The 27,108-nt window shown below is 50.1% G+C and overlaps 1 protein-coding gene across 6 annotated transcripts; it reads right to left on the bottom strand.

The window, feature by feature from the left end:
- Positions 1-961: 961 nt before the first annotated feature.
- Positions 962-24,523, bottom strand: ZKSCAN2 (zinc finger with KRAB and SCAN domains 2). 6 transcript variants are annotated; one of them, XM_029074452.2, is made up of 12 exons: positions 24,478-24,523; positions 24,017-24,158; positions 23,121-23,597; positions 22,487-22,670; positions 15,375-15,466; positions 14,929-15,055; positions 13,593-14,291; positions 11,474-11,950; positions 9,498-9,989; positions 6,228-6,344; positions 5,944-6,066; positions 962-1,051 (listed from the first exon to the last, which is right to left on the bottom strand). In XM_029074452.2, the coding sequence occupies exons 3-12, from the start codon at positions 23,520-23,522 to the stop codon at positions 1,005-1,007; spliced, it is 2,760 nt and encodes a 919-aa protein (XP_028930285.1). In that variant the 5' UTR covers positions 23,523-23,597; positions 24,017-24,158; positions 24,478-24,523; the 3' UTR covers positions 962-1,004. The 6 variants fall into 6 exon arrangements, with proteins under 6 accessions (XP_028930285.1, XP_028930284.1, XP_028930282.1 ...); XM_029074451.1 differs by lacking the exon at positions 962-1,051 and adding an exon at positions 2,126-2,419; XM_029074449.1 differs by lacking the exon at positions 962-1,051 and having other exon boundaries at positions 4,261-6,066; positions 23,121-23,600.
- Between the last annotated feature and the right edge of the window lie 2,585 nt (positions 24,524-27,108).

Raw genomic sequence — 27,108 nt, 5'->3', positions numbered from 1 at the left:
CAGGCAAGTCACTTTGCTTCTCTGGGCCTCAGTGACCTCATCTGTAAAACGGGAATTAAGACTGAGAGCCCCATGTGGGACATAGACAATGTCCAAACTGATTATTTTGAGCCTACTCCAGTGCTTAGTACAGTGCCTGGCATATAATAAACTCTTAACAAATGCCAATGAAAAAAAAAGCATGCCCTAGTGGAAAGAGCCTTGGCTTGGGAGATGGAACCTGGGTTCTAATCCAGGCTCTGCCACTTGATCGCTGTGGGACCTTGGGCAAATCACTTAACTTCTCTACGCCTCAGTTTCCTCCTCTGTAAAATGGTGACACAATACCTGTTCTCCATCCTACTTAGACTGTGAGCCCCATGTGGGGTACGGACTGTGTCCAACCTGATTACCTTGTGCCAGCATCCCAGTGCTTGGCATTTAGTAAACGCTTCACAAATACCTTAAACAAAGTGGAGTTGGAAGGGCATTTGAGCCTACTGCCCCTCCGGATGCAAGCATAACTGAGGATGGTTCTGGCCACGAACTCTACTGGGTGGCTGGGAGACACACCGAAGAAGTATAAGACACAGAACCTACCCTCAAAGAGTTTACAATCTAATGGGAGAAATCAAGCTGACATAAAACAGAAAATTATATCGCAAACACAAAATCCTACTGAGCCACCCACCCAATCCCAACCAGCACCTCCAGAACACCTTTCCTCCTATGACTGTATTCACATGTGATCTGCATAGTACATAATACCTTTACTCACGGTTCTTTTTTTAGGGTATTTATTAAGGCCTTACCATGTGCTAGGCACTCTGCTAAGCGCTGGGGTAGATACAAGCTAACCAGGTGGGGCACAGTTCCTATCCCACGTGGGGCTCACAGTCTTCATCCCCATTTTACAGATGAGGTAACTGAGGCACAGAGAAGTGGCTTGGCCAAGGTAAGCACAGCAGACAAGTTGCTGAGATTAGAATCCAGGTCCTCTGACTCCCAGGCCCATGCTCTTCCCTCTAAGCTACGTTGGTCTTAAAGTCTTCCTTGCCGCACAGAGATTCATCTGTAATTTGATGGGATATTCCGTCATCATCTAATCTATGTAAATCATCAAATCTCAGTACTTGGATGGCGAACACACAGTGAGGACTGAGTTGTCTAAAAATGACCATTCAATCTGCACTGAGTCCAAATGCTGGGAGAGGTGACAAGAGATATGGTTTCTGCCCAACATGTGTCTTCCGATGATAGGGGGAGACAAGGCACATGAGAACTGATTTACACAACAAACACGCTTTGAGGATTTTCACAGAAAAAGGAAATGCGGGAAGCAGTGTGGCCTAGTGGAAAGCACCCGGGCCTGTGAGTCAGAGGACCTGGGTCCTTACCCCGCCTCCACTCCTTGCCTACTAGGTGACCTTGGGCAACTTACTTAGCTTCTTTGGGTCTCATTTTCTCCATCTGTAAAATGGGGTTTCAATACTTCTTCTCCTTCCCACTTTGAGTGAGAGCCCCATGTGGGACAGAGACTGTCCAACATGATTATCCTCTACTTCCCCAGTGCTTAGCTCAGTGCTTCACATATAGTAAATGTTTAACAAATACCCCAATTAGTATTCTAATTATTATTCCTCCCCAGTGAAGTCTTTACCCAGGCCTGCCTAACTGTGGCTTTCTTGATTTGGTCTCTTGCTTCTGCTGAACTTCCCCATATCTTACAGTACAGTACATTGCACTGTCTGATTTACTCAGGAAATACCATGACAATTACTGCCTCTATTCCCAGGAAATAATAATAATAATAATAATGGCATTAGTGTCAAGCACTGTACTAAGCACTGGGCTAGATACAAGGTAATCAAGTCCCACATTGGGGTCACAGTCTATGTAGGAGGGAGGACAGGGATTGAATTCCCATTTTGTAGATGAGGGAACTGAGGCACAAAATTCAAGTCAATTGCCCAGGATCATATAGTAGACAAGTGGTGGAACCAGGATTAGAACCTAGGATCTCTGATTCCCATGCTTAGTCTCTTTCCACTAGACCGTGCTGCTTCTCAAATCCCCACCCCAAAGCACAAACCCACTGCAGGCTGCCCCTTTGCCAAAATTACCTCCCATACCACCTCTCACAACATTATTATCAAGAAAACATATTTATTGAGCACGACCGTGCACATGATACTGACCTAAATATTGTACCGAGTTTAAACTAAAAAGAGAAATGGTCAATACCTTTTGGGAGTCTACGATCTAAAGTTTCGGATGACATATGTGGACACATGGACACATAACATTTCAGATCAGAATCAGTGGGTAAATCATTTCACATTGACAACCCTGGGGTGTTTGATCCTTTCCCGGCACATTGCAGATTAGACTCCCATCTTGAGTGGTCTTTCTCTTTTCTCTATCTGCTCCTGAAATTCCTCTGGGTGCAAAAGAACTGAGTGTAAGGATCAGAATGTAAGGATCAGAATTTCCCAAGTCCTAAGTGGGATAAAAGGCCAACGCCTAAGGTTTGGACAAATACGGAGAGTCAAAAGGAGAGAAGGGAGAGGAGATCCCACGGGGAACAAGAGCGATAGCGTTGGCCTAGTAGAAAGAGCATGAGCCTGGAAGTCAGAGAATGTGGGTTTTAATCCTGGCTCTGCCACTTGTCTGCTGTGTGAGCTTGGGCAAGTCACTTGGCTTCTCTGTACCTCCATTTCCTCATCTGTAAAATGAGGTTATGATACCTATTCTCCCTCCTACTTAAACTGTGAGTCCCATGAGGGCCTAGGGTTGTGTCTGACCTGATTAACTTGTATCTATTCCAGGGTTTAGCACAGTGCTTGGCACACAAGTGCATAATAATAATAATGACAATAATAATAATAATTGTGGTATTTATTAAGTGCTTACTGTGTGCCAGATACTGGACTAAGCACTAGCATGGATACAAGCAAATAGGGCTGGACACAGTCCCTGCCCTACAAGGTGCTCAAAGTCTTAATCCCTCTTAATCCCCATTTTACAGAGGCAGTAACAAGGCACACAGAAGCTAAGTGACTTGGCCAAGGTCACACAAGAAACAAGTGGGGGAGCCCGGTAGTAGAATCCAGGTCCTTCTGACTCCCAGGCCTGTGCTGTATTCATTAGGCCACGCTGCTTCTCTAAACAAATGCATTATTGCTATTATCATCATTATTGGATCAGTCCTTCCCCACTAGTTCCCCTACAGTACTCCTTTCCCCAGCTCAGGAACTCTGTGAAACCCACAGACACCTAGGGGTGACTTGTCCAGCTCATAACAACCACAACTGAAAACTTGCACCAGTGGGAAGACTAGCAATACACTCAATCTGCCGATGGACTATAGTCAACCTCTTCGCGGAGGTTCTCGATCTCCAAGTCTCAGAATGGGGCTCGGTGGGGACTCCGGCATCGTCACCATCACTCCCATCTGTTCTGCCAACCCGCGAGTTTTCACAATGGCTTTGGGTGAGAACATCTTTGTGGAATTAGGGAACGTTCTCCTGATAGCGTGCCTCTATCTGGATAAGTCACAGTAAAACTGGGGAAGAAATGCTTTTGGGCACTGTATCACCACAACCCAACTTCCACACTGCAGGAAAACCGACTGTAACCCTTTGAGAAGGAATACTCTCCCTTAGCTGAGGAACTGCACCTCTTCTTAGCCTGGGAGAAATTCCCAGTCTCTTGAGAACCTCCTCTTCCTGACCCTCCAAGGACTTTAGGGATACTGCAGGGAGCAGTCCAGACATGCTAGACATGGGAGCATTGGAAAAATTCTGAAATCCCCAGGGCTCTTAGGTATTGTGCTTCTAGGAATCTCTTGTCAGAACCATCCAACACTCTCCCTGAGGTCTGGAGGAAGACACATGCACTGAGTGATTACACATAACTGAGGAGCCTTTCTCTTCCCGCTCTGGCACCCAAGGTGGTCTGCTTTCAGACCAGTTCTGGGGTTGTGGGCCTTGTGGTCTGTGACATCCCCAGGAGACCAATCCCACACCATGTTCTTCCTAGGCCCAAGGTGCACTGGAGCTTTCCTTGGTCCCGGTTTTCGCCAGGGTCTCCAAACTCCCTCCGCCGCAGGCTCCGGAAGCGACTCAACTCCACAGGCTCCTCCGAATCATGGCTAAACAAGGAGCCAGGAGTGAGGTTGCACCTCTGCAATTACTATCTTAAGGTGCAGACTTCCTAACAAGCACCAAACTTCGAGGTTTCGCTCGAACAATAGTAACCAGGAGAGTTCAGAAGCAGGGATGGGCACAAAATTCTACTTTATTCCAATAAAGGCAAGGAGCAGACATTCCACTCACTCTAAGGGGGCCATGAGAAACTTGGAGAGTTCAGACAAAAACACTGAAGACAACTAAAAGATCGGAACAAGTCTGTGAGAAAAGGTTAAAAGAACTGAGATTATGCTAGAGACGTGAAGGTTACAGGGTGACCTATATCTTTAGAGGAGGCTTTCAGAGGAAGGGGACGAGCTGCTCTCCTTCTCTACTGAGGAAAGAACAAGAGGAAATGGGCTTAAACTACAGCACAAAAGACCTAGGCTAGACATACGGAAGAACTTCCTGACAAGGAGGTTTGTTAAACACTGGAATGGATTATTGAGGAGTGTTGCACAGTGACCTAGAGATAGCTTTAAAAATAGGATCCTTATTCAACGGTTGGGGATGGTTAGGACTACAGCTCTGCCTGGAAGCTAAGTCCCTTCCAGCCCCAGGAGGGTGTAACCGTGGTAAGGGCAGATTCACATACGAAGGAGGGGGAGACAACACCGCCCTCGGCATTTCCACCCCTCTGAAGAAGCACCTTTCACCTGCGTTTGACCGGACGCCCTCAGTGCTGCCAGAATCAGTAATTCAACAGGCAGGACTGTCCACTACACACCTGACAGAGTCGCTTGCTGAATTCACGAACAGGCCACCCACCTTCCCCTTTTTACTACAAGGGGAAGTCAGGGCCTACTGAAGAGCTGATTCAATGGCTCAGAAGCAGAGGTGGGATGCGATCTGGGTCTTGTCATTTCCATCTCCCTGGGGAGTTTCACTTCCGATCTAACAGAAGATTGGTTCCAGGAGAGAGGGAAAATTTTTTAAGCCACATGGGTATCCTGAGCCGAGAGATGCGATCTTTGTACTAAGGTTACCTCAACTAATTTCCTCTACAGAGTCTCTCGCACTTTCAGGTTCTCTGGTGTGTAATTAGGTCTAGGCTGGGTCAGTAGCTTTTCTCTCACGTGGATTTCTCGGTGTTTGGAGAGAGCTGAGCTCTTACTGAAGCTTTTCCCACACTGGAGGCACGAATACGGCTTCTCTCCCGTGTGGGTTCTCCGATGTTCTCTAAAGCGGGTGCAGTTACTGAAGCTCTTTTCACAATCACCACACTTGTACGGGTTCTCCCCTGTGTGGATGCGCCGGTGTGCGCTGAAGTGGGAGCTGTTATTGAAGCTTTTCCCACACTCGCTGCATTTGTAGGGCTTCTCTCCCGTGTGGGTTCTGTGGTGTATGATAAGGCTGGAGCTCTGGCTGAAGCATTTTCCACACTCGCTGCATTTATAGGGTTTCTCTCCCGTGTGGATTCTCTGGTGGGCACCAAAGTTTGAGGAGTCATTGAAGCTTTTCCCACAGTCCAGGCATTTGAAAGGTTTCTCCCCAGTGTGGATTCTCTGGTGCCTAATGAGGCTCCGGCTCCTACCAAAACATTTCCCACACTCGCTGCATTTGTGGGGGTTTTCTTTCTGGCGGACCATCGGATGCATCATAAGATGGGAGTTCAGGCCAAAGCCTTTTCCGTATTTGAGGAATTTAAAGGATTTCTCCCCCATGAAATGTCTCTGGTGACCTATGACTTTCCCTAAATCTCTCTGCTGGGAAATGAGTCTCCCTAATTTCTCTCCCGAGGGATTCCCCCATTGCTTCCCGGGTCTGCACTCACTTTCACAGTCTTTTCCCAGATCAGGGCGCTGGGGGACCACACTTCTGGACCGTCCTGGTAATGGCCCCTGCAGTTCCACATCCTCAGAAATTTCCCGTTTTGGATTCGCCTTGCTCCCCAAACCTGAGAGAATGGAGAGACAGTGCAGATTTTACCCACACCTTGGGCTACAGGGAATGGAGAATTAAAGTTAAGATGCTCAAACATCTAGGGCAGGAAGAGGAAAATCCCAGGGATCTCAGGTCTCCATACTGAGATCTGATCAGACCTCATTCACTCCTCACCTGCATGAGCTCCTCTCAAGGCCTCCCTCTTGGAAGTCTGGAGATCTACTTTCCACAATTCTTTCCCACACTCCAGCCGGGTGATCCCATCAGATTTGGGATTTGGAAGTCCTGTTCCTGGAGGAGCAAACAGGGGACAAGATAGTTCATTCTACAGTGTCCAATACCATTACTCCCACATTGCGGTACTAGAAACATGTTACTTGACAGAGGTTTCATTTAAGTAGTGTTGTCCAGTGGAAAGAGCACGGGCCTATGAGTCAGAGGACCTGGGTTCTAATCCCGTCTCTGCCAAATGCTTGTTCTATGACCTTGGGCAAGACACTTAACTTCTCTGTGCCTCAGTTTCCTCAACGCTAAAAGGGGGATTGAATACCTGTTCTCTCTCCTTCTTAGACCGTAAGCCCCATGTGAGATGGGGACATATGATCTAATTAACTTGTACCTACCCCAGTGCTTAGAATGGTGTTTGACACATAGTAAGCGCTTAACAAATACGATTAAAAAACACACAGAGGAAAACTAGAGTACAAATTTTTTGAGCCAGAGGGAGAATGGAGAAGAGGACTGGGAGGGGGCAGGCTTGAAAAAACTAAGAGCCACCATTTTAGGTCTTTTCAGGACTCATCATCAGAGATTTGGGATGAGCAAGTCACGGGAACCTCACTCCAACAGTTTCAGGGGATCATTACTATTGCCTCCTTGGAGTGGGCATGTCTGCTTACTAATGGGAGTTCCAGGACCTTCCTAGGCTGGGAGCAGATGGAATCACAAGGGAAATGTCTAAACATTCTTTGGGAATTCCCAGAGACCTTGAACCTTGAACAATTCTGGGGGAAGTGTTGGAATTTTCAACTCATATGGCTAAGGAGTAGCAAGGATCAAGTGAAGAAGGCCTTGCCCCAGGAACATGGAGCAAAAATAATTCAGCCTGGGTATTTCTAGAGAAGGGAACAATCCCATCCTCGCTTTTCCTATAAGAGCTCCTTATTATGAACTAGCTGAAATGCCCAGTAGGCTAACCAAGAATACTTTCCCAGGATGGCTTGGAAGGCAGGAAGATGATTAACTTCTTTGCTAAATTCCTGCATTTCATCCGCCTTGGGAGATTATGTTTTCTCTCCTAAATGCTCAGAGGAAGGCAGGTTGTCAATTTAATCTCAAATTGAAGAATTTGGAAGTGAACTGTGGGAAAGCCAAACCGATTTTTTAAGTTTCATTTTTGCCTACCTCTAGGAAAGGTCCAAGGAGCAAGAGGACCCCAGGGACTAAAATAAAACAAGGACCGGAGCTTCACTTTTGAGTACCTTAGGAGAAGAGAGGTAAGACAGGGCTATGGTCTCAAAACTGTCCCCTGTGGTCAACCAGGAGGTTCACAAGGACAGCCTAATTTTTAGACCCATCCCGCTGATGGGGATTGGAGGATTTTTTTGTACTCTGTTGGCCAGATGACCTCACGTTATTTTAGGTTAAAGACCTGGCACCTGAGTTCCAGGGGACTTTAAGGGGGAAGGCAGGGGGAGGGTGCCACCCTGCCAGCACACGGGGACTGACCTATCAATTCTCATTTTTCAATCCAAAGGGTGATGGAGATTCCACTCAGTGGAAAGAGCATGGGCTTTGGAGTCAGAGGTCATGGGTTTGAATCCCAGGTCTGCCACTTGTCAGCTGTGTGACTTTGGGCAAGTCACTTCTCTGTGCCTCAGTTACCTCATCTGTAAAATGGGGACTAAGCCCCACGTGGGACAACCTGATTCCCCTGTGTCTACCCCAGCGCTTAGAACAGTGCTTGGCACATAGTAAGTGCTTAACAAATACCAACATTATTATTATTCCACCACCCCAGGACCCACACCAAAGGTTTGCAAACTAGTAGCCCTTAGTACAATACAGTGAATTCAGCAGGCTCTCAATGAATGCCATTGCACTACTATTATTAATAATAATCATAATCATAATAATAATAATAATGGCATTACTATTATTATTATTACTGCTATTATACTACCCAGCACATAGGAGATACCTAATAAATGATATTGATGGTGGTGATGATGAAAGAGCAGAAGAACCCAGTCTATCTTTATCCAGTACAGACTGCAACTTTGGAAGTGGATTCTTCCCTACTCTCTATCCCTTGACACAGGGTAAATGACACCCCCATGGCTCCACTTTTAGGAACACAGGGCAAATCTAACCCTCAGGAGCTAAAACCTCATACCTGTGTCCAGGAAGAACTTTGCCAGGCTTGTCAGCTGATTAACTAGCATAGACGTAGAGTCTGAAACAAACTGGGAAGCTAACGTTTGGAGTAAGAGTTTGGAAGGTGGCTCGGGGTTTTGTGTGAGTGGGCAAAGGTTTGAAATGGAAATGTGTATGCTGTTGGGATTAAAAAAACAAAAACCAAAAACCAGGAGCCTGGAGGGAAGTTGGCTGGGTACTATCAAAAGTGTGGGGGGGGCTTTCCGCATCGGCATAACCACATTTCAGGGGCCACAATACACAGCAAAAGGATGTACATGAGCCAGTCTTGGGTACTAAATTGTCGGAAGCCAGAGGCCACCTAGCATGTGCAAAGTTAGAAGTCTGCTGCCAAGAATCTCAAGGAATTGTGAGCAAATTCAGAGACCAGGTGAATGGAAGTTGAATGGACAATCAGATATTGGCTCATCTAAATGTGGACCTAACACAGAATATATAATTTCTAGGAAGAGGGAGATGGGAAAGTGGGTGGAGAGAGGGGCACATTTAAAATGGTCTTAAGAGCTACGATAAAATCATCTTTAGAAGTTCAAGGGCCTTTAGGCCCAAGTAGTAACTTGGGGTCCAGTGCACTCATGAGAGGAGCAATCTGTCCCATTCTCCTACCTCCTGACCACCCAGACCCAAGCCCTCACTGGTTTATAAGCTCTCCACTTTATAAATGTCCTAATGGTGGACGGGGGCAGAGCTGGTTTGGGAGGGATGAATTAGGCCAAATAGGAACATGTGGTGATGCCAAGGGAAAGAAACCCAGCTGGGGACCACTAGAAAGCAGGTGCCCAGCTGCACAGTGTGTGTTTCCGGGGTGTGTTGACACTTGGGTCCAAGCCGGAAGCAAATGGCTTGAGTCACCGTAAGAACAGCTTTGCCCTAGAATCTGTATCGGGTCTGAAATGTATCCAGATGAGATGTACGGTGGGGAATAGAGAGTAGAGAGACAAGGGATGGATGGATGGACAGATGGATTAGTGCCCGCTCATCCGGACTGCTATCGAGAGAGAGTCTTACTGTTCGTGTTTTGGAACAACACCGGAGCCCTGGAGCCCTCAGGCTCTTGAGTCAGCTCTTCAATTCCAATCTCGTCCCCGTCGGACTCCTCCGCCATGCCCTCTTCTGAAGCATCCTTGTGATCCCACGACCCCGGATCTCGCTCGTCTGTTTCCACACCGCTTCCCCCTTGGCCAGGGGGAGATGTGGATTCCTCAGCAATTCCAGCAGAGGGGCCGGTGGCCTGGGTTCTCATCAAGGCATCCATCTCCTCGTAGAAGGCGCAGGGTTCCAGCACGTGGCCGCTCCTGACCCGGCGGTAGCTCTTCTGGAGTCCTTTGAACTTGGTCCGGCACTGCTCCGCCGTCCGCAGGAAGCCGCACTCCCGGAGCCTTTCTGCCACCGCCCCGTACACCTGGCTGTTGCGGTGGACGGCCCGGAGGGTCTCGTAAAACCGAGTCTCGTTAAGGATCGCCAGGAAAGTCTTGGTTTCCTCATAGCCCCAGTGCACTCCTGTCACCAGGAGAGAAAGTTCAGAGATGTCAGACCAGGGGGAAGTGATGCACCGGAAATAATAGCAGCCTCCCCTTCTGTCACTGATCTGTAAAAGCTTTCTGAAAATGCCCAGGATCTCTTCTGATATCACCTAACTTCATCCTCTCTGGCTAGTTCTCCAGGGCAGATATTTTCACGCCCCTCAAACAGCCATACTGTGCCACCAACTGTGTCTGCTGATCTTCTTAAACATAAATAATTAGCCTTGGATCTACCCCGAGCCTTTCCTCAAAGCCGTTCAAAGTCTTTCCTCTTGTAAAAACTCATGTCTCTTCCCAGCATCCCTATGAGGTACAGAGGTGTGTGAATCACCACCTTCACTCTCCTGAAAAGGGCAAAACTGTGGCAGAGTCAGGAAGTCAGCCAGGTCAACAGCAGATCCAGAGCCGGCACCCAGGTCTCCTGACTGCCAATCCGATCAGTCAATCAGTCATATTTATTGAGCACTTACTGTGTGAAGAGCACTATACTAATAATAATCGTGGTATTTTTAAGTGCTGATTACGTGCCCGGCACAGTACTAAGCGGGGGGTAGATACAAAATAATTGGGCTGGACACGGTCCCAGTAAGCTCATTATGGGCAGGGAATGTGTCTGCTAATTATGTCGGATCGTTCCTCCCAAGTGCTTAGTATAATGCTCTGAACATAGAAAGGGTTCACTAAATACAACTGATTGATTGATGGGGCTCACAATTAAGCCCTTGGGAGAGTACAATACAACTGTTAAGTAACTTGGCCAAGGTCACAAAGCGGGCAAGTGCTACCTACCCACAAGGAGATTACAGTCTAGAGGGAGAGACAGATGATATAAATAAATACATTATTGATATGGATGTAAGTGCTCTGGGGCTGAGGATGGGATGAATAAGGAGTGCAAATTCAAAATGAAAGGGCAATGCAGAAGGGAGGAGGAGTAAGGGAAATGAGGGCTTAGTTGGGGAAGGTCTCTTGGAGGAAATGTGGTTTTGGGGACAGCGAATATATCTATTGTTACAGTGTACTCTCCCAAGCGCTCAATATTGTGCTTTGCACACAGTAAGTGCTCAATAAATACTACTGAATGAACAAATTAAATGAATGAATGAAAAAGGCCTTAAAGATGTGGAAAGCCTGTCAGATATGAAGGGGGAAGGAGTTCCAGGCCAGAAGCAGGATGTGGGTGAAGTGTCAGCGGTGAGGTAGGCGATACCGAGGGGCAGTGAGTAAGCCGGTGTTCAAAGAGCCAAGTGAGAGTGCGGGGTTATAGCAAAAAATCAGTAAGGTAAGATGGGAGGGAGCAAGGTTACTGAGTGCTTTAAAGCCAGTGCTAAGGAGTTTCTATTTGATGTGGAGGTGGATGGGCAATGTGTATAAATACCCCAAGTAAGCCAACTCCCTGTAGGTGGGTGGGTCAGGGGTGGTGGAGACAGACAGCAGACAGACACACACTAAGATATGTACCACTCAGGCTCTGGAACAGCGTTGGAGCTCCAGGAACGTCAGGCTCTTCAAAACCCATTCCTTCCCCATCAGAATCCTCCCCCATTGCTTCAGCAGGCTCCTCAGGATCCCAGCCCCCAGGCTCCTGCTCCTCTGCATCACCACCGCCTCCCCCTTGCCTCAGGGGAGGGCTGGACATCTCCAGTGCATCCCTGGAGGGGCCCGGGGCCCGGGCATTCATCAGGGCATCCATCTCCTCATAGAAGGCGCAGGGCTCCAGCACGTGGCCGCTCCTGACCCGGCGGTAGCTCTTCTGGAGTCCTTTGAACTTGGTCCGGCACTGCTCCGCCGTCCGCAGGAAGCCGCACTCCCGGAGCCTTTCTGCCACCGCCCCGTACACCTGGCTGTTGCGGTGGACGGCCCGGAGGGTCTCGTAAAACCGAGTCTCGTTAAGGATCGCCAGGAAAGTCTTGGTTTCCTCATAGCCCCAGTGCACTCCTGTCACCAGGAGAGAAAGTTCAGAGACACCGGATTTAGTTGGGGGAGAGTGGGAGTCGGTGGGGGACAGATACTCACAGACTGCTCCCCAAGCTTCGTGGTCTGCTTTGTGGTCACTGTTACCTGGGAAACTTCACAAGATTTGGCTTCTGTCAGATTACTGGAAAAGAAGCAGGATCCAGTGGATACAGCACAGATCTAGGGAGTTTGGAGACCCAGGCTCTAGCCTCGACCTCTCCACTTGCCTGCCTTGTGACCTTGGCCAAGTCACTTAACTCCTTTGTGCCTCAGTTTCCTTATCCATAAATGGGAAACGAAATACCTGTTTTCAAACTGGCAGCCCCATGTAGAGCAGAGGCCATGTCTAAACCTGATGATTTTGTATCAACCGCAGCACTTAGCACAACACTTGACACACACCAAGCTCTTAATAAATTTCATGATTATTATTAACTCAAAAGAGCATTTTCAAAGAGAATACTTTAAAATGGTTCAGAAGAGATCTGCTTATGTGATTGGGTATTGCAGATGGGTGGTCAGCATATTAAGAGTTCATTTGGGGTGACTACAGATCTCTGATCCCTTCTAATTACATCCTGATTCCTGTCCTTAAAAAAATAATAGAATCATAATGATGTAGCTGCATCATTATGCACTGCTCTGTTTCTTCCTCATGCCTACACCTTCCCCTTAGCGCTACCTAAGTAAGGTCCACCTCCTTTCCATTACTCCTCTTCCAACAACCCCATCTCCCACTGTTTCCTCTCTGTCCCTTATCTCCTATTACCCTTTCTTGACGACACTCCCCCGTCAAAGACTTTGCCTCATCATCCCTCTCTTCAGCTCACCCCAACAGGGTTCCCCCGCTCACCTAGGAGTGATAAACCAAGAAGAGGCTCCAGTCCTACAGGTGAGCCCTGCACCCCAGGCTTCAGGCCCCCAGTCTGCCCCTCCAGCCCCTTGTAGACCTGAACTAGCCGCGGAAGTTGCTTCACCAGCTTCTGGCAGAACACGACTGAACGATGCACAATAGGCCCAGAAGCTTGTGGCTTCATCATAGTTTTAGTTTGGTCATTTTAAAGAAGAGGTACACACACTAGACAAGGACGTTGAGTCTGGAGTGCACAGCTCCAGGCTTCCAAGTGCAGACAGGCTAAAAGAAAAGAAGGGCCGGAGGTGGGGTCTTGAGGGGGAGGGAGACATTAACTCCCTCCCTGACAGAGGAGGATGCCGAAACTCAGAGCTGAGGCACCACTCTTTGCATGAATGTGCACGCATTCATATATTTTTTTTCCCTCTCTCTCTTCTCCCCCTCCCACTACTAATCTCTCCATCTTCTATGGCCTAGAGCAGCCGAGAAGCAGCATGGTCCTAGGAGAAAGAGGACAGACCTGGGAATCATAGGCCCTGGGTTCTAATCCTGGCTCCGCCACTTGCCTGCTGTGTGACCTCGGGCAAGTCACTTCACTTCTTTGCACCTCAATTACCTCATCTGTAAACGGGGATTAAGACTGCAAGCCCCATGTGGGATAGGGATTTTGTCCAACCTGATTATCAAGTAGATACCCTAGCGGTCAGAACAGTACTTGACTTATAGTAAGCGCTTAAGAAATACCATAAGTAATTAGAAAAACATTCTTACCACTTGGATTTTGGAACAGGGCGGGGGCCCCAGAGATTTCGGGTTCCAGGCCTGGTTCTTCCAGACCCATCTCATCCCCATCGGACTCTTCTGCCATCACCTCCCGGCCAGGCTTTTCGGGCTCCCAGCCCCCTGGCTCTTCAGTTCCCGCGCTGCTTCCTCCGGGCCTCAGGGGAGATGCAGCCTCTTCTGGGATGTCAGCGGGTGGGGTGTTGGCAGAGTTGAGCAGGGCGTCCATCTCCTCATAGAAAGCACAGGGCTCCAGCACGTTGCCGCTCCTCACTTTCCGGTAGCTCTTCTGGAGGCTCTTGAACTTGGTCCGGCACTGCTCCGGGGTCCGCAGGAAGCCGCATTCCCGGAGCCACTCCGCCACCGCCCCGTACACCTGGCTGTTGCGGGGGCAAGCCCGGAGGGTTTCGTAAAACCGAGACTCTTTGAGGATGGCCAGGAAAGTCTTGGTTTCCTCATAGCCCCAGTGCACTCCTGCAATTTTCTCATCCTCCAAACCCCACTGCTGCTGCTGATCTCTCCAGGTCTTCCCTTCCCTCCTCGTCGGCAGGTGGTCGTGGCGCCCTCGCTTCTCCCCGGCGTGGCTGCCTCTCGGGAACTCCCTCTCCTTGGAGCCCTGGAGAGCTACGGCCCAAGGCTCTTCCCCTCGTTCCAGCCGGGGGGTGACGTCGGCGGCGGGAACCTGAAATCCTGATCGTGAGGAAGCAGAGACAATGACGTGGCTCGTGCTGTGATGGGGAACTCCCCTCCTTTAGCCAGACCCTTCCTCTACATGGTCAGAAAGGGGAGTATTTGAGGGTTGGGGAGTAGAGTGCCCTGGAGACCCTCTGGTAAGGTCAAGTGGGAGAAGATAAGGGGCAGGCCAGCAGCAGAGCTCAGCAATTTGTTCACTTGTGACTACTAATCTGGGGACCCGCTGAACAGAGAGGAAGGAGAGGCTGGGATTTGGCGAGTGGAAGCATCCCTCAACTCTCAACCAATTAATCGTATTAACTGAGCACTCACAGTGTGCAGAGTGCTACGCTATTGGGAGAGTACAATATAACAGAGTTGGTAGACATGAGTGCTCTCCATATAGTAAGCACTCAAATACTACTGAATGAACAAGCTTACAATCTCAGCTCCCTTTGCGAGGTCCTGGGGTAGGGATTGAGCTCAGATTTCCAAATCACATCCTCCACACAGGGAGAGGCAGAAGGGGCAGAGGGGGAGGAAGAGAAGAAATTCTTCCAGAGGTTCGGAGGCTCAAAGGGATGTCCTCATCTTCTAAGGAGTAGAAATGAGGTTCAGGCCCCCCCGGCCTTCGAGTAGGGAAAAGAGTGCTTACCCAGCGGGACAACGGTCCCATAGTTCTCCTGCACGACACCCCGGTGGCGATCTCTGTGAGCCGGGACCAGACGGCCCCACTTCTCGTGGGAGAGATACCTGGTCATATCTGCTTGCGTCGCCGGTCCCTGCAACATCACAGACACCTGCTACTGCCAAGAAAATGCCTTCGTTTCCTCCTGCGATGAGCAGCAGGGATCAGCACATGGAAGGAAGGATCCAGGGGAGAAGACCGGAGGCGAGGCAAATCACAAGGGCAAGCGAGTACTAGGTGAAGGAGAGGACACCTACAAGCTAGACAGGAGGAACCGAGGAGCGGATCCGAGGTCGAGGGACGTGGTGGTGCTATGGAGCAGAAAAGCCCAGAGCACAGGGAAGGGCCAGGCACGGTCACCATCAGGGAGCAGGGTCCACGCTTTCAGGGGGGTTAAGGGTGGAGCGGCTCACCTGGGCCCCAGCAGTGAGGAGTGAAGCCATCATTTCCTGGTCCCTGGTACTTCCTTCCTCAGGGAGGGCAGGAACCCAAGGGGCAGGCAAAGCTAAAGGACGAGAAAGAAGCCATTAATGCTGTCGTCCTCCGCCTGACCATTTCCCCTCTCCTCCCCATACCCAACAATCACAACTGGGTTATTTGTTAAGAGCTTACTATGTTCCAAGCGGAGTCCTAAACCCTACGTGAGACGCCCGATAATCAGGTCAGACACAGTCCTCGTCCCACACAGAGCTCACAGCCTAAGTAGGAGAGAGCGGGACCTTGTCGATGAAGCATGGGCCTGGGAGTCAGAAGGACCAGGGTTCTAATTCCAGCTCTGCCACTTGTCTGCTATGGAATGGCTATGGAAACTCGGGCAAGTCATTTCACTTCTCTGGGCCTCAGTTACTTCATCTGTAAAACAGGGATTATGACTGTGTGCCCCCATGGGATGTGGATTGTGTCCAACCTGATCAGCTTATCTCTACCCCAGCGCTTAGTACAGTGCCTGGCACAAAGTAAGTGCTTAACAAGTAGCATTAAAAAATAAAAGGGAGAACAGGTGCTGAATCCCCACTTTACAGATGAGGGAACTGAGGCACAGAGGAGTTAAGTGACTTGCTCCAGGTCACACAGCAGGGCAAGTGGCAAAGCCAGGATTAAAGCCCAGCTCTTCTGACTCCCAGGTCCAGACCATGATGTTTATATTAGGGGACAAATGCCAAGCTCAAGCCTCCCATCTTTTAGAACTGAACTTGAAAAGACAAAGGGAAAACAGCTCATAAAGGTTGACCAAATACATCTGTCTCGCTTGTCCCGTCCTCTCACCTCTTCTGCAATCTCCCGTTTCCTCTTGCTTTGAGGACATCTTCCACAGGGACCTCCAGCCAGCCACTCAAGATCAAAAGGTCTAAAACCAACCTCATCTTCCTCCCCAAATCCACTCCTCCACCGACTCTTCCCATCACTGTCCCCACACCACCCCTCCGGCCCATCCCCGAAGCTCACAACTTTGGTATTGCCACTGATTCCTTGCTCTCTTTCAATTTTCACATTTGGTCCACTGACAAACTCCACGCTTTTTCCCTGCACAACCTTTCCACGATCCACTCCTTCCTCTCCAACCAAACTACCATACTCTGGTCTAGGCACTGGCCATTTTCTGGCTAAATTACCATATCAACCTCCTTCCAGTTTTCCCCGTTTCCTGGCTCTCTTCTAATAATGTTGGTATTTGTTAAGCGCTTACTATGTGCACAGCACTGTTCTAAGCGCTGGGGGTGATACAGGGGAATCAGGTTGTCCCACGTGAGGCTCACAGTTAATCCCCATTTTACAGATGAGGTAACTGAGGCACAGAGAAGTTAAGTGACTTGCCCACAGTCACACAGCTGACTCTCCAGCTCCTCTCCAGCTGACTCTTCATTTAGCTGCCCTGAACCATTATGCTGTTCAACAGTCTTCCTCAGACATTCCAGTCAGCCAGACACATCCCATCCAGAAACAGTCTCAAATCCAGGGCCACAGACTCAAGATTCGCATGAACCATCCTCCTGGGACCTTAAGGTTTTTCTGATCAATCAGTCAATGAATGGTGTTTACTGAGCACTTATTATGTCAAGAGCTCTGTACTAAGCACTCAGGAGAGTACACTACCACAGACCTGGCAAACCTGTTCCCTCCCCATAACGAGCTGCATGTAACAAAGTGATCACATCATCCCCATCTCATTCCCCCTTCTTAACTCACCCCAGAAGACACCAAACCCTCTTCAAGGAAAAGGAGGTGTTCTGAGGAGGTGTATGTCAATCAATCAGGGGAATTTATTGAGCACTTACTGTGTGCAGAGTACCATACTGAGGGCTTGGGAAACTACATTGCAACAGAGGTGGTAGATATGAGAGGTAGCTCTCTCTCTCACAGGGAGCTTACCATCTGGTGGAGAGAGGGACAGACATTAAAATAGACTAGGGACAGGGGAAATAGTGCAGTATAAAAATAAGGGCCTGAGGAGACTACCAAAGTGCTTAAGGGTCACGCAACCAAATACACAGTTGACGCAAAGGGTAGGGGCAGGGAGGAGAAATAAAGGGCTTAGTCTGGGAAGGTCACTTTCTATTACCAATTTGGAAGACAGAGTCAGGTGATAGAAAACCACCTACACTAGCAAGAAATAACTCACAGATTGGAAAGGACGGTCGACTAGCCAAACGATAACAACTTACGGTGATCTATTTAGTTTTTTAAGACAAGATTGCCCCTTTTAAATTACAAGCCGGAGATGGTCTCATCGAGTAAAAGGGTGATTTGCAGATAAATAAGGGTAATTTTGATGAACGATAAACCACTACCTAGGTGGCCACAAACAGTTCATCCAGCTGACTAAAATCGAGCTATGCATGATATGATCTGTGCTAAAAACTTGAGTTGGTTTCTTGTCTCTTGTTTTGCCAAAGAAAAATAGGAGGCCAGAATTATAGTGTAAATGGTATAATTTACCACAAGAGAGTAAAAACTGCACTCCTAGGGGGAATTAAATCAACAGGGAGGATCTAAAGGAAGTTGAATAAAACCAAACTCTGAGGCTAGGGATGACTTGTGATCACAGCAGCTGCTAAACAGACATTATCTATACACAACACCACACTGATTTTCCGTGGTAAACAGGCCATTTCCCCAATAGATGGGCCTTTTCACTTCACTTGTTTTCAATGGCCTGCATACACACTCTCTCTCTTTCTAGCTAGCTCCAGTAACAGCTGGGCCGCTAGCGCTCGCTTCCCCTGATGGCTGGATACCGTCTGGGAAGGGATTCTGCAGGCAGTGTTTCCAAAGGGAAAACGTAAAATGCCGAGTGTATTCTAAACACCTCAGGGCAGGGGAAATGAGAGCTCACCAGATGGATCTGTCTTTCATTCAGGAAGGGCCTGGATTTTCTGAATGGCCTGGCAGAAGCCCCAGCAATAGTGGTTTACTCCATCAGTCTGCTTTCATATTGTAGAGTTCTTTTATGGAGACTGGAATCACATTTCCTTACAACCTTGCTGAAGGTGTGAGTGAGGTGATGTACTGCTAGTACACTGCTACACTGTAAGGCTCCTCCTCCTCTACACCACAGGCCCCTCATGGATAAAGACCGTGTCTACCCACTCTACTGTACTGTATTCTCTCAAGCGCTTAGTGCAGTTCTGTGCACACAGTCAGTGTTCAATAAAAACCACTGATTGACTGACAGTACACGATACAAGATGGGGAGGACTTAATAATAATAATAATGATAATGTTGGCATTTGTTAGTGCTTACTATGTGCAGAACACCATTCTAAGCGCTGGGGTAGGTTTACGGGGTAATCAGGTTGTCCCACGTGAGGCTCACCCTCTTCATCTCCATTTTACAGATGAGGGAACTGAGGCCCAGAGAAGTTCAGTGACTTGCCCACAGTCACACAGCTGACAAGTGGCAGAGTCGGGATTCGAAACCATGACCTCTGACTCCCAAGCCCGGGCTCTTTCCACTGAGCCACGCTGCTTCTCTAGGCATCCCGTGTATGGATCAAGAAGCTTTAGGCTACAGAGTAATGGTAAGACTGGAGTCTGTACACACAAATTCCACTCATGGCAACAGGCAAGCTCGTTTAGCCTATCCATCAGTTTGGGGCTGGGCAGCTCAGGAAGTTTAGGAGAAGTCGCTTCTGAGTCAGGGTTAGGATGTACTTTTCAACACCCTATTTATCTAACAGACTCCTAAGCCATAACCTGTTGAGGTCTGAACACTTTATAGACTAAAATTGAGTTTTCAACTTCAATATTCCTATTTTTTAGCAGAACAGCATGGCCTAGTGGAAAGAGCCCAGGCCTGGGAATCAAAGGACCTGAGTTCTAATCCTGGCTCTGCCACTTGTCTGCTGGGTAGCCTTGGAAAGTCACATAACTTCTCTGTGTTCCTCATCTGTAAAATGGGGATTAAGACTACGAGCCCTATGTGGAACAGAGACTATGTCCAACCCGATTACCTCGTATCTACCTCGGCGCTCACTAGGAGCCTTACTAGGCCATGCTACTTTGACCGTGAGCCCTATTTGGGATGGGAACTGTGTTCAACATGATTAACTTATCTACCCCAGGGCTAAGAACAGTGCAGGACACCAAAGTGCTTAAATACCATAATTGTTTTTTCAGCAGGCCAATGGTCTGAGAAGCAGCATGGCCTAGCGGGAAGAGCCTGGGCCTGGTAGTCAGAGGACCTGAGTTCTAATCTCAGTTCCACCACCTCTGCTGTGTGACCTGGGCACACCACAACCTTTCTGTGCCTCAGTTTCCTCATCCATAGAGAGGAACCTTGCTCTTCCTAACTCTTAGACTGTGAATTCCTGGTGGACTAGGATCTGTGATCTGATTATCTGGTGCTTACCAGAGCGTGTAGCACAGTGCTTTGGCACTAAGTAGGCACTTAATCAATATATTCCTCACCCATTTCTCTGTTCTGGGCAGCTGGTGCTGTAAGGCTCAGTGGAAAGAGCATGGGCTTGGGAGTCAGAGGTCATGGGTTCGAATCCCAGCTCCACCATGTGTCAGCTGTGTGACTGTGGGCAAGTCACTTAACTTCTCTGTGCCTCACTTATCTCATCTATAAAATGGGGATTAAGACTGTGAGCCTCACGTGGGACAACCTGATTATCCTGAATCTACTCCAGTGCTTAGAACAGTGCTCTGCACATAGTAAGCGCTTCACAAATACCAACGTTATCATTATTATTAGCCTAGTGAAATCCAAATGACAAAGAGAGTCCAACAGACTTGTCTGCTAATAAGGGTATCTATTGAGCACCCACTAGGTGCAATGCACTGTGCTAAATGTTGGAAAATTACAATAGAAGCTTTGTTCCCTGCCAATAGGAGCTCAGACTCTAATCTTTAGAATTTAGGGAAATGTTAGCCGAGTTTATGTAACCTGCCTAGAAACTGAGTCTCTTCCAGATGGCACCATCACGGCCCCAAAGCCTGTTGCCCAGAAAGACACTTCCTTCTCATTACAACAGTTCCCTTTTCTTGGGCTTAGATACGGAGTCCCTCTGGGTCCCCTTGGGGTAATGAGAGAACTAACCTGACTGGGAAATAACAGTTGGGATCTGGACAGGCGGGGAGTGGAACAGATGTGAAAGCCAGTACCGGGCTGTCAAAACCTTCTGGTCTTTGGTCCCCCACCCAAAGTGAGACCCTGTTTCCAACAAAGTGCTGACTGAGACTATATCTTGGAGGGCCTTTTGTTGTAGCTGCAAAATTTAGAGGATATCTCAGGTTTTCAATTGGTTACTTCCACGTCGGTTAGTTTTTGAGGGTGGCCAGTTCAGATTTGCAAAATCCTCTCTTCTGCCCCGAGGTCGCTCCTGAGCCTGGAACTCCCACCCTTCAATCAGCTGTTTGCCATCCTGACGGTACTGCAGGACGACGAACCAGTTGACTGTGTGAGCAGTCTAGAAACCTTCCCTCAAGGCCGGGCCAGCTCAGCAACGAGTGGGAGATGGTCCCAGAGGAGAAGTCTCTCTCAAAGCGGTCTCTTTTTAATGGGACTTGTTAAACTCTGACTTTGTGTTAAGCACTAGGGTAGACCCAAGATTATCAGACACAGCCCCTGTCCTTCATGGGGCTCATAGTCTAAGTAGGAATAACATTTAATCAGATGAGGTAAGTGAGGCCCAGAGAAGTGAAGTGGCTTGCCCAAGGTCACACAACAGATAACAGGAATTAGAATCCAGGTCCTCTGAATCCCAGTCCCATGCCCTTTCCATTAAGCCATGCTGCTTCCTTCTTTTTCCCGTCCCTCCACCTCTCTAATATCTCACCCCACACAAATGTCAGAAAAACTTCTCTTCCCTTTACCCAATTCCATATTCCTTACACACAGTTAACTCCCTCATTATCCACATGCAGTTCAACTAGGGCTGTACCCTTGCTTCCCTAAAAAGAAAAAGGGTGGAAAATGGAGCAAATGAAAAAAGGCGGAAGGAACTGGGATCACTCGGCTGGAGACAGGAGAATAAATAATAGTCCTCAGGTATAATTAGAGTTATTAGAAAAGGGTTGGTGACAAGAGCGCTCATCAGGTCTGCTGAGGACAAAACAGGAGGAAATGGGAGGGAAGGGCAGGCAGGTTGACTGGGCTAGCCAGAGACGGTACTTCAATTATCCTGTATCTACCCCAGTGCTTAGAACAGGGCCTGGCATATACCAATTACCGCAATTATTATTACTATTATTAAAACACTGGGACCAGTTAATGAGGGAGGCTGGGAAATCTTACCTGGCGCCATCTTTAAGAATAGGAGATCTCTATCTGCCTGGCCTAGGACTGAAGCAGGTAGGCCTTAGGGCCAGCGGCCTGAGTTTGGCATCCCCAGGGGGCTCTGCCAACTCTGAATTTGGTGATATTCTACTCTCCCCAAGGGTTTTTTCTCCTCCTGGGTTAACTTTGATTTTTGGAACCAATTTAACTATGGTCTTTATGAAGCTCTTCCTAGGTGCCCAGCACTTGAGGCGTAGGATAACCAGGCTGGATGTAGTAATAATGTAATAATGTAGGTATTTGTTAAGCGCTTACTATGTCCCGAGCACTGTTCTAAGTGCTGGGGTAGACACAAGGGAATCAGGTTGTCCCACGTGGGGGTCACAGTCTTAATCCCCATTTTACAGATGAGGTAACTGAGGCACCGAGAAGTTAAGTGACTTGCCCAGAGTCACACAGCTGACAAGTGGCCGAGCCGGGATTCGAACCCATGACCTCTGACTCCAAAGCCCGTGCTCTTTCCACTGTGCCACGTAGTCCCTGTCCCACATGAGGCTAACGGTCTAAGTAGGAGGGCGGAGGATTTCATCCCCGCTTTACAGTCGATGAAACCGAGGCCCGGAAAAGTGACTTGCCCAAGGTCTCCCAGGAGGCAAGTGGCGGAGCCGGGATTAGAACCCGGGTCCTCTGACTCCCAGGCCCGAGCTCTCGGCCCTAGGCCACGCTGCTTCCCAGGCTGGATGGTCACCAGTCGAGCTCTGGGGAAGTCTTTCTCTCTTCCCACCTGGTTCTGCCGGTCCTTACCACTCTCCTGAAGGGGCTGCACCTCCTCTTTACGGTTCAGCGGCTCCCGCGGACCCGAGTGTGGACTCTCCGCGCCCTCCTCCCGGGACACTCCCTCCAACTGGGTTTCCACTCGCTCCATCTGGAAGCTCGGAAACTCCCACAGCGCTCCCAGAGGTGCCGGGGTCTCCGACGCCACCTGCCCCTGCGCAAAAAAACGTGACCTGAGTGTCATCCCCTGAACCTTTCACCGCAAGGCCATGAACAGGACAAAGGACCAAGGTCTACGTGAGAGTGAGAGAGAGAGAGAGAGAGTCAGGCAGTAGTTGTGCAGCCAACGGGACCGGTTCCCTCAGAGGGGCAAAAGACCCCGGATCCCAACCCCATCCAGAGATGGGGCAATTTCCCCTCATCACTTCCAGGAGGAATCAAGCCTCTGAGGGTCCGCTATCGTACTTTTCCGAACGGAGACTGCGCATACCATCTCCAGCACGGGAGAATGTCTACCACCCGCAAGGACAGGGCTCCGGGAAGCAAAGGAATCCGAGGTGGCAACTGAGAGATGGCTTCTCCACCCTTCCTTAACACCCTCCTCCCCTCCCCCTCACTCCCAGTGCTTTCCAATCCCACAGATCCAGGTTCCCCCTTCTCTCACCCGCTTCCTCGGTCTCCCTGGCTCTTTCTCCAAATCCACAACCAGGGCCACTGCCTCCTCACCGCTCTCTGGGCAGCGATCCCAGACCCAGGTCTGGATCTCCCGGGGCAGGACGGTGAGGAACTGCTCCAGCACCAGCAGCTCCAGGATGCGTTCCTTGGAGCGCATCTCCGGCCTCAGCCAGCGACAGCAGAGTTCCCAGAGTTTGCTGAAGGCCTCGTGGGGCCCGGCCACCTCCTCGTAGCGGAACCGCCTGAAGCGCTTGCGGAACGTCTCCGAGTCGGTGTCGTCCTCCCGTGGGGTGGGTTCTTGGGCCCAGGAAGAGTCTTCTTCCACCTTCATTATCAGTCGCCCCTCTTGCCCCAGAGAGGGTTGGATCTGGGGGCCGAGAGCGGTTGCCATCGTCCACCCCGCCGGACGACTTCACTCCGGGGAGGGCTCGGATCTCCGTCTCCACTTGGATGACCCTGAGGGGGGCTTCTCCCCGAGGACGGAAACGGAGGCAGAGGGACGTGCCGTTAGAAGAGAACCCCACGGCCCGATGGAGAGCGCGCGGGGCTGGGACTCAGGGGTCCTGGGTTCTAATCTGCCGATCTCTTGCTTAAGTGGACAAGACACACTAAGCTGCGTGGTGCCTCAGTTTACCCGACGGTAAAATGTGGACTTTCTGTCCGTGATCCCTACGCAGGACGGGCACTGCCTCCAACCCAACGATCAAGTCCCTGCCCCAGCGTTTAGAACCGGGTTCGGCACACAGTCAGAGTACCGTTTAAACGCCCCCCCCCCCCCCCGCCACCCTGACACAGACCAGCTTGGGTCACTTGGGTGGGTAACCTGACCCAGCAAGGGGAGGGTCGAACCCCCGAATATCCCCCGACCCCAAACCAAGGCTCTACCTCACTCCCGAGCAGGATGAGAGGATTACATCTCTCCGAACGCTTTCCTCTCTCTGCAGAGGGCAGCGCATCGGGGCTTCGGAAAACTTGAAGAGGAGAGGAGAGGAAGGGCTTGAATTGGGCTCCGGAATGAGGCTTCCTCCTGCGGGGGGGAGGGAGAGCCAAGGGGGTCCTGAGGGTCGGGAGCGGCGGGTCGGGTCGGGCCGGGCCGGGCCGGGCGTCCCCCCTTTCGCTCCGGGAAGCGGCCTTTGGCCGGACGGACACAAAGACTGACCGCCACGGCCGAGGCGCCGGCGGGACCCCGCCCACCCCGGACCCCGTCGTTCCCCGGAGCTCGGCCGCCGCCCCCGCCCCCCCCGGCTCCCGGGCCCGGTCGGGGCCGTCCTGGGGGGGGCGTGTCGGCGCCCCCGGCTTGGAGCGGCCCGGCCCGGCCCGGCCCCGCCGCCCGCCGCGGCCCTCACCGGGTGCGGCCCCGTTAGGCCGGGCCGCCCGTCCGTCCGTCCGCCCGCCCGTCCGTCCGCCCGTCCGTCCGCCCGTCCGCCCGCCGCCGGCCCGCAAACCGGGCTTGCGCGCGGGGATGGCTGGGAATTGGGGTCCGCCTGAGGCCCGGGCCGGCCCCGAGCCGGGGACTACATTTCCCAGAGAGCCTCTCGGCCACGGCTCCCGGCGGCCCAATCGGGAGGGAGCGGGGCGGGGACTTCCGGGATCCAAGGCCCACCTTCGCACAGCCTCCTGCCTCGCTCCCTCCCGCCCACGCTCTTTGCCTCCTCCGGCTCTCTCCCTCCCTCCCTTCTCTCCCTCCCTCCCTTCTCTCCCTCCCTCCCTTCTCTCCCTCCCTCCCTCCCTCTCTCCCTTTTTCTCTCCCTCCCTCTCTTTCCCTCCCTTTTTCCTTCCCACCCTTTTTCTTGCCCTCCCTCCCTTCTTCTCCCCCTCCCGCCCTTCTTCTCTCCCTCTTTCTTTCTTTCCCTCCCTCCCTCTCCCTTTTTCTCTCCCTCCCTCTCTTTCCCTCCCTTTTTCCTTCCCACCCTTTTTCTCTCCCTCCCTCCCTCTCTTTCCCTCCCTTTTTCTATCTCTCTCCCTCCCTTTCCCTCCCTTTTTCCTTCCCACTCTTTTTCTCTCCCTCCCTCCCTTTTTCTCTCTCTCTCCCTTTCCCTCCCTTTTTCTCCCCTTCCCTTCCTCACTTTCCCTCCCTTTTTCTCTCCCTCCCTCCCTTTTTCTCTCTCCCTACCTTTTTCTCTCTCCCTACCTTTTTCCCTCCCATTCTTCCCTCCTTTCCCTTTTTCTCTCTCCCTCCCTTTCCTTCCCTTTTTTTCCCTCCCTCCCTCCATTTTTCTCTCCTTCCTTCCCTCCCTCCCTCCCTTTCCCTCTTCCTCCCTCCCTCTCCCTCCCTTTTTCTCTCCCACCCCCCCTTCCCTCTCCCTCTTTCTCCCCCTCCCTCCTCCCATCTTCCACCCTAATCTTAGAAAAGCGGTCAGTCGCCCCACTTTTGCCCTCCTTCCCTCACCGCCCTCGACACCGACAGCCCTAGTGACCCACAGGAGAAGAGATTTCCCCAGCCGGGCACAGAGGCCAATTAGAAGGGGGTCAGCAGAGGAGCTGCAAGGTAATAATGGTGGTATTTGTTAAGCGCTTATTATGTGCAGAGCACTGTTCTAAGCGCTGGGATAGATTCAGGGTAATCAGGTTGTCCCACGTGAGGCTCACATTTAATCCCCATTTTACAAATGAGGTAACTGAGGCACAGAGAAGTTAAGTGACTTGCCCACAGTCACACAGCTGACAAGTGGCAGAGTGGGGACTCGAGCCCATGACCTCTGACTCCCAAGCCCGGGCTCTTTCCACTGAGCCATGCTGCTTTTTTAAATTACGCATAAGACCCTTACGACGAGGCCAAAGGACAGGAAAGGGGGTGCGGGACGTCTATGCTTTATGCTTTCATCCCCAATCTCCAGGCCAGAGAAGAAAACGTCAATAGACCAATAAACTCAAAGCCAAGCCTTTTCTACCAAGCAATCGATGTAAATGGCATCAAAAGCGCAATCTATGTAGCTCACACAAACTACACCTAATACGCAATATACGTATTTTAAATGAAATGTGTAGAGTGCACATTTTACGCATGTTTCATGGCATGTGCAAGTACGCAGTTGGTGTATTGTCTGCAACTTGCATAATTTTGCAATCTACCTATATTTGGAAAAATACGAGAGTGCATAGTTAGCGCACGTTATGTAATTTTCATAAGAGGTGTGAATAGCATAATATGCAATTTCCGTATGTTTAATTGCATTAACATGCAATTTGCCTATTTTTGTGACTTGTGTACGGTGGGAAATTTGCATGGTTCCCTTACAATAAATTTATCTTCATTCATTCATATGTATTTATTGAGCGCTTACTGTGCTCAGAGCACTGTACTAACTGCTTGGGAGAGTACAATACAGCAATCAACAGACACATTCCCTGCCCACAACAAGTTTACAGTCTAGTTGGCGGGGGGGGGGGGGGGGGGCAGATATTGATATGAATAAATAAATTACAGATCGGTACATAAGTGCTGTGGGGCTGGGAAGGGGGATAAGCAAACGGAGCGAGTTAGGGTGACGCAGAAGGGAGTAGGAGAAAAGGAAAGGGGGCGGTTAGTCAGGGAAGGCCTCTTGGAGAAGATTTGCCCTCAATTAGGCTTTGATGAGGGGGAGAATCATTGTCGGATTTGAGGAGGGAGGACATTCCAGGCCAAAGGAAGGAAGAGGGCAAGAGGTTGGTGGCGAGATAAAACGAGATCGAGGTCCGGTGACGAGGTTAGCATTAGAGGACCGAAGTGTGAGGGCCGGGTTGGAGTAGGAGAGTAGCAAGCTGAGGTAGGAGGGGGCAACATGATTAAGTGCTTTAGGGGTTTCATAGGTCCAGCATGCTTCCTTCTCTATAGAACACCAACATAGTTGTTTCTTCATTCATACACTGTTCATCCCTTGATTACAAGGAAAATGTTTGGTCATTTCATATTGGATTCCATCAACCGATAAGGATACCTCCCTCAGAACAGCGCTTCCCTGATCACTGGGAAAATTTCAGAGGGGCATAGTTTAAAT

Source organism: Ornithorhynchus anatinus, chromosome 11 (genome assembly GCF_004115215.2).
Source record: "Ornithorhynchus anatinus isolate Pmale09 chromosome 11, mOrnAna1.pri.v4, whole genome shotgun sequence".
NCBI classification, from domain to species: Eukaryota; Metazoa; Chordata; class Mammalia; order Monotremata; family Ornithorhynchidae; genus Ornithorhynchus; species Ornithorhynchus anatinus.
The sequence above is the reverse complement of the archived record's forward strand: the minus strand, read 5'-3'. Positions and strand labels throughout refer to the sequence as shown.

Excerpts from the sequence above, each read along its gene's own strand:
- ZKSCAN2 (XM_029074449.1), bottom strand. The coding sequence starts at position 23,522 with ATGGCAACCGCTCTCGGCCCCCAGATCCAACCCTCTCTGGGGCAAGAG. Across the intron at positions 9,990-11,473 it reads GCTGTTCCAGAGCCTGAGTG|GAGTGCACTGGGGCTATGAG; the intron begins GTACATATCTTA and ends TCCTGGTGACAG. Across the intron at positions 6,345-9,497 it reads GTTGTTCCAAAACACGAACA|GAACAGGACTTCCAAATCCC; the intron begins GTAAGACTCTCT and ends TTGCTCCTCCAG.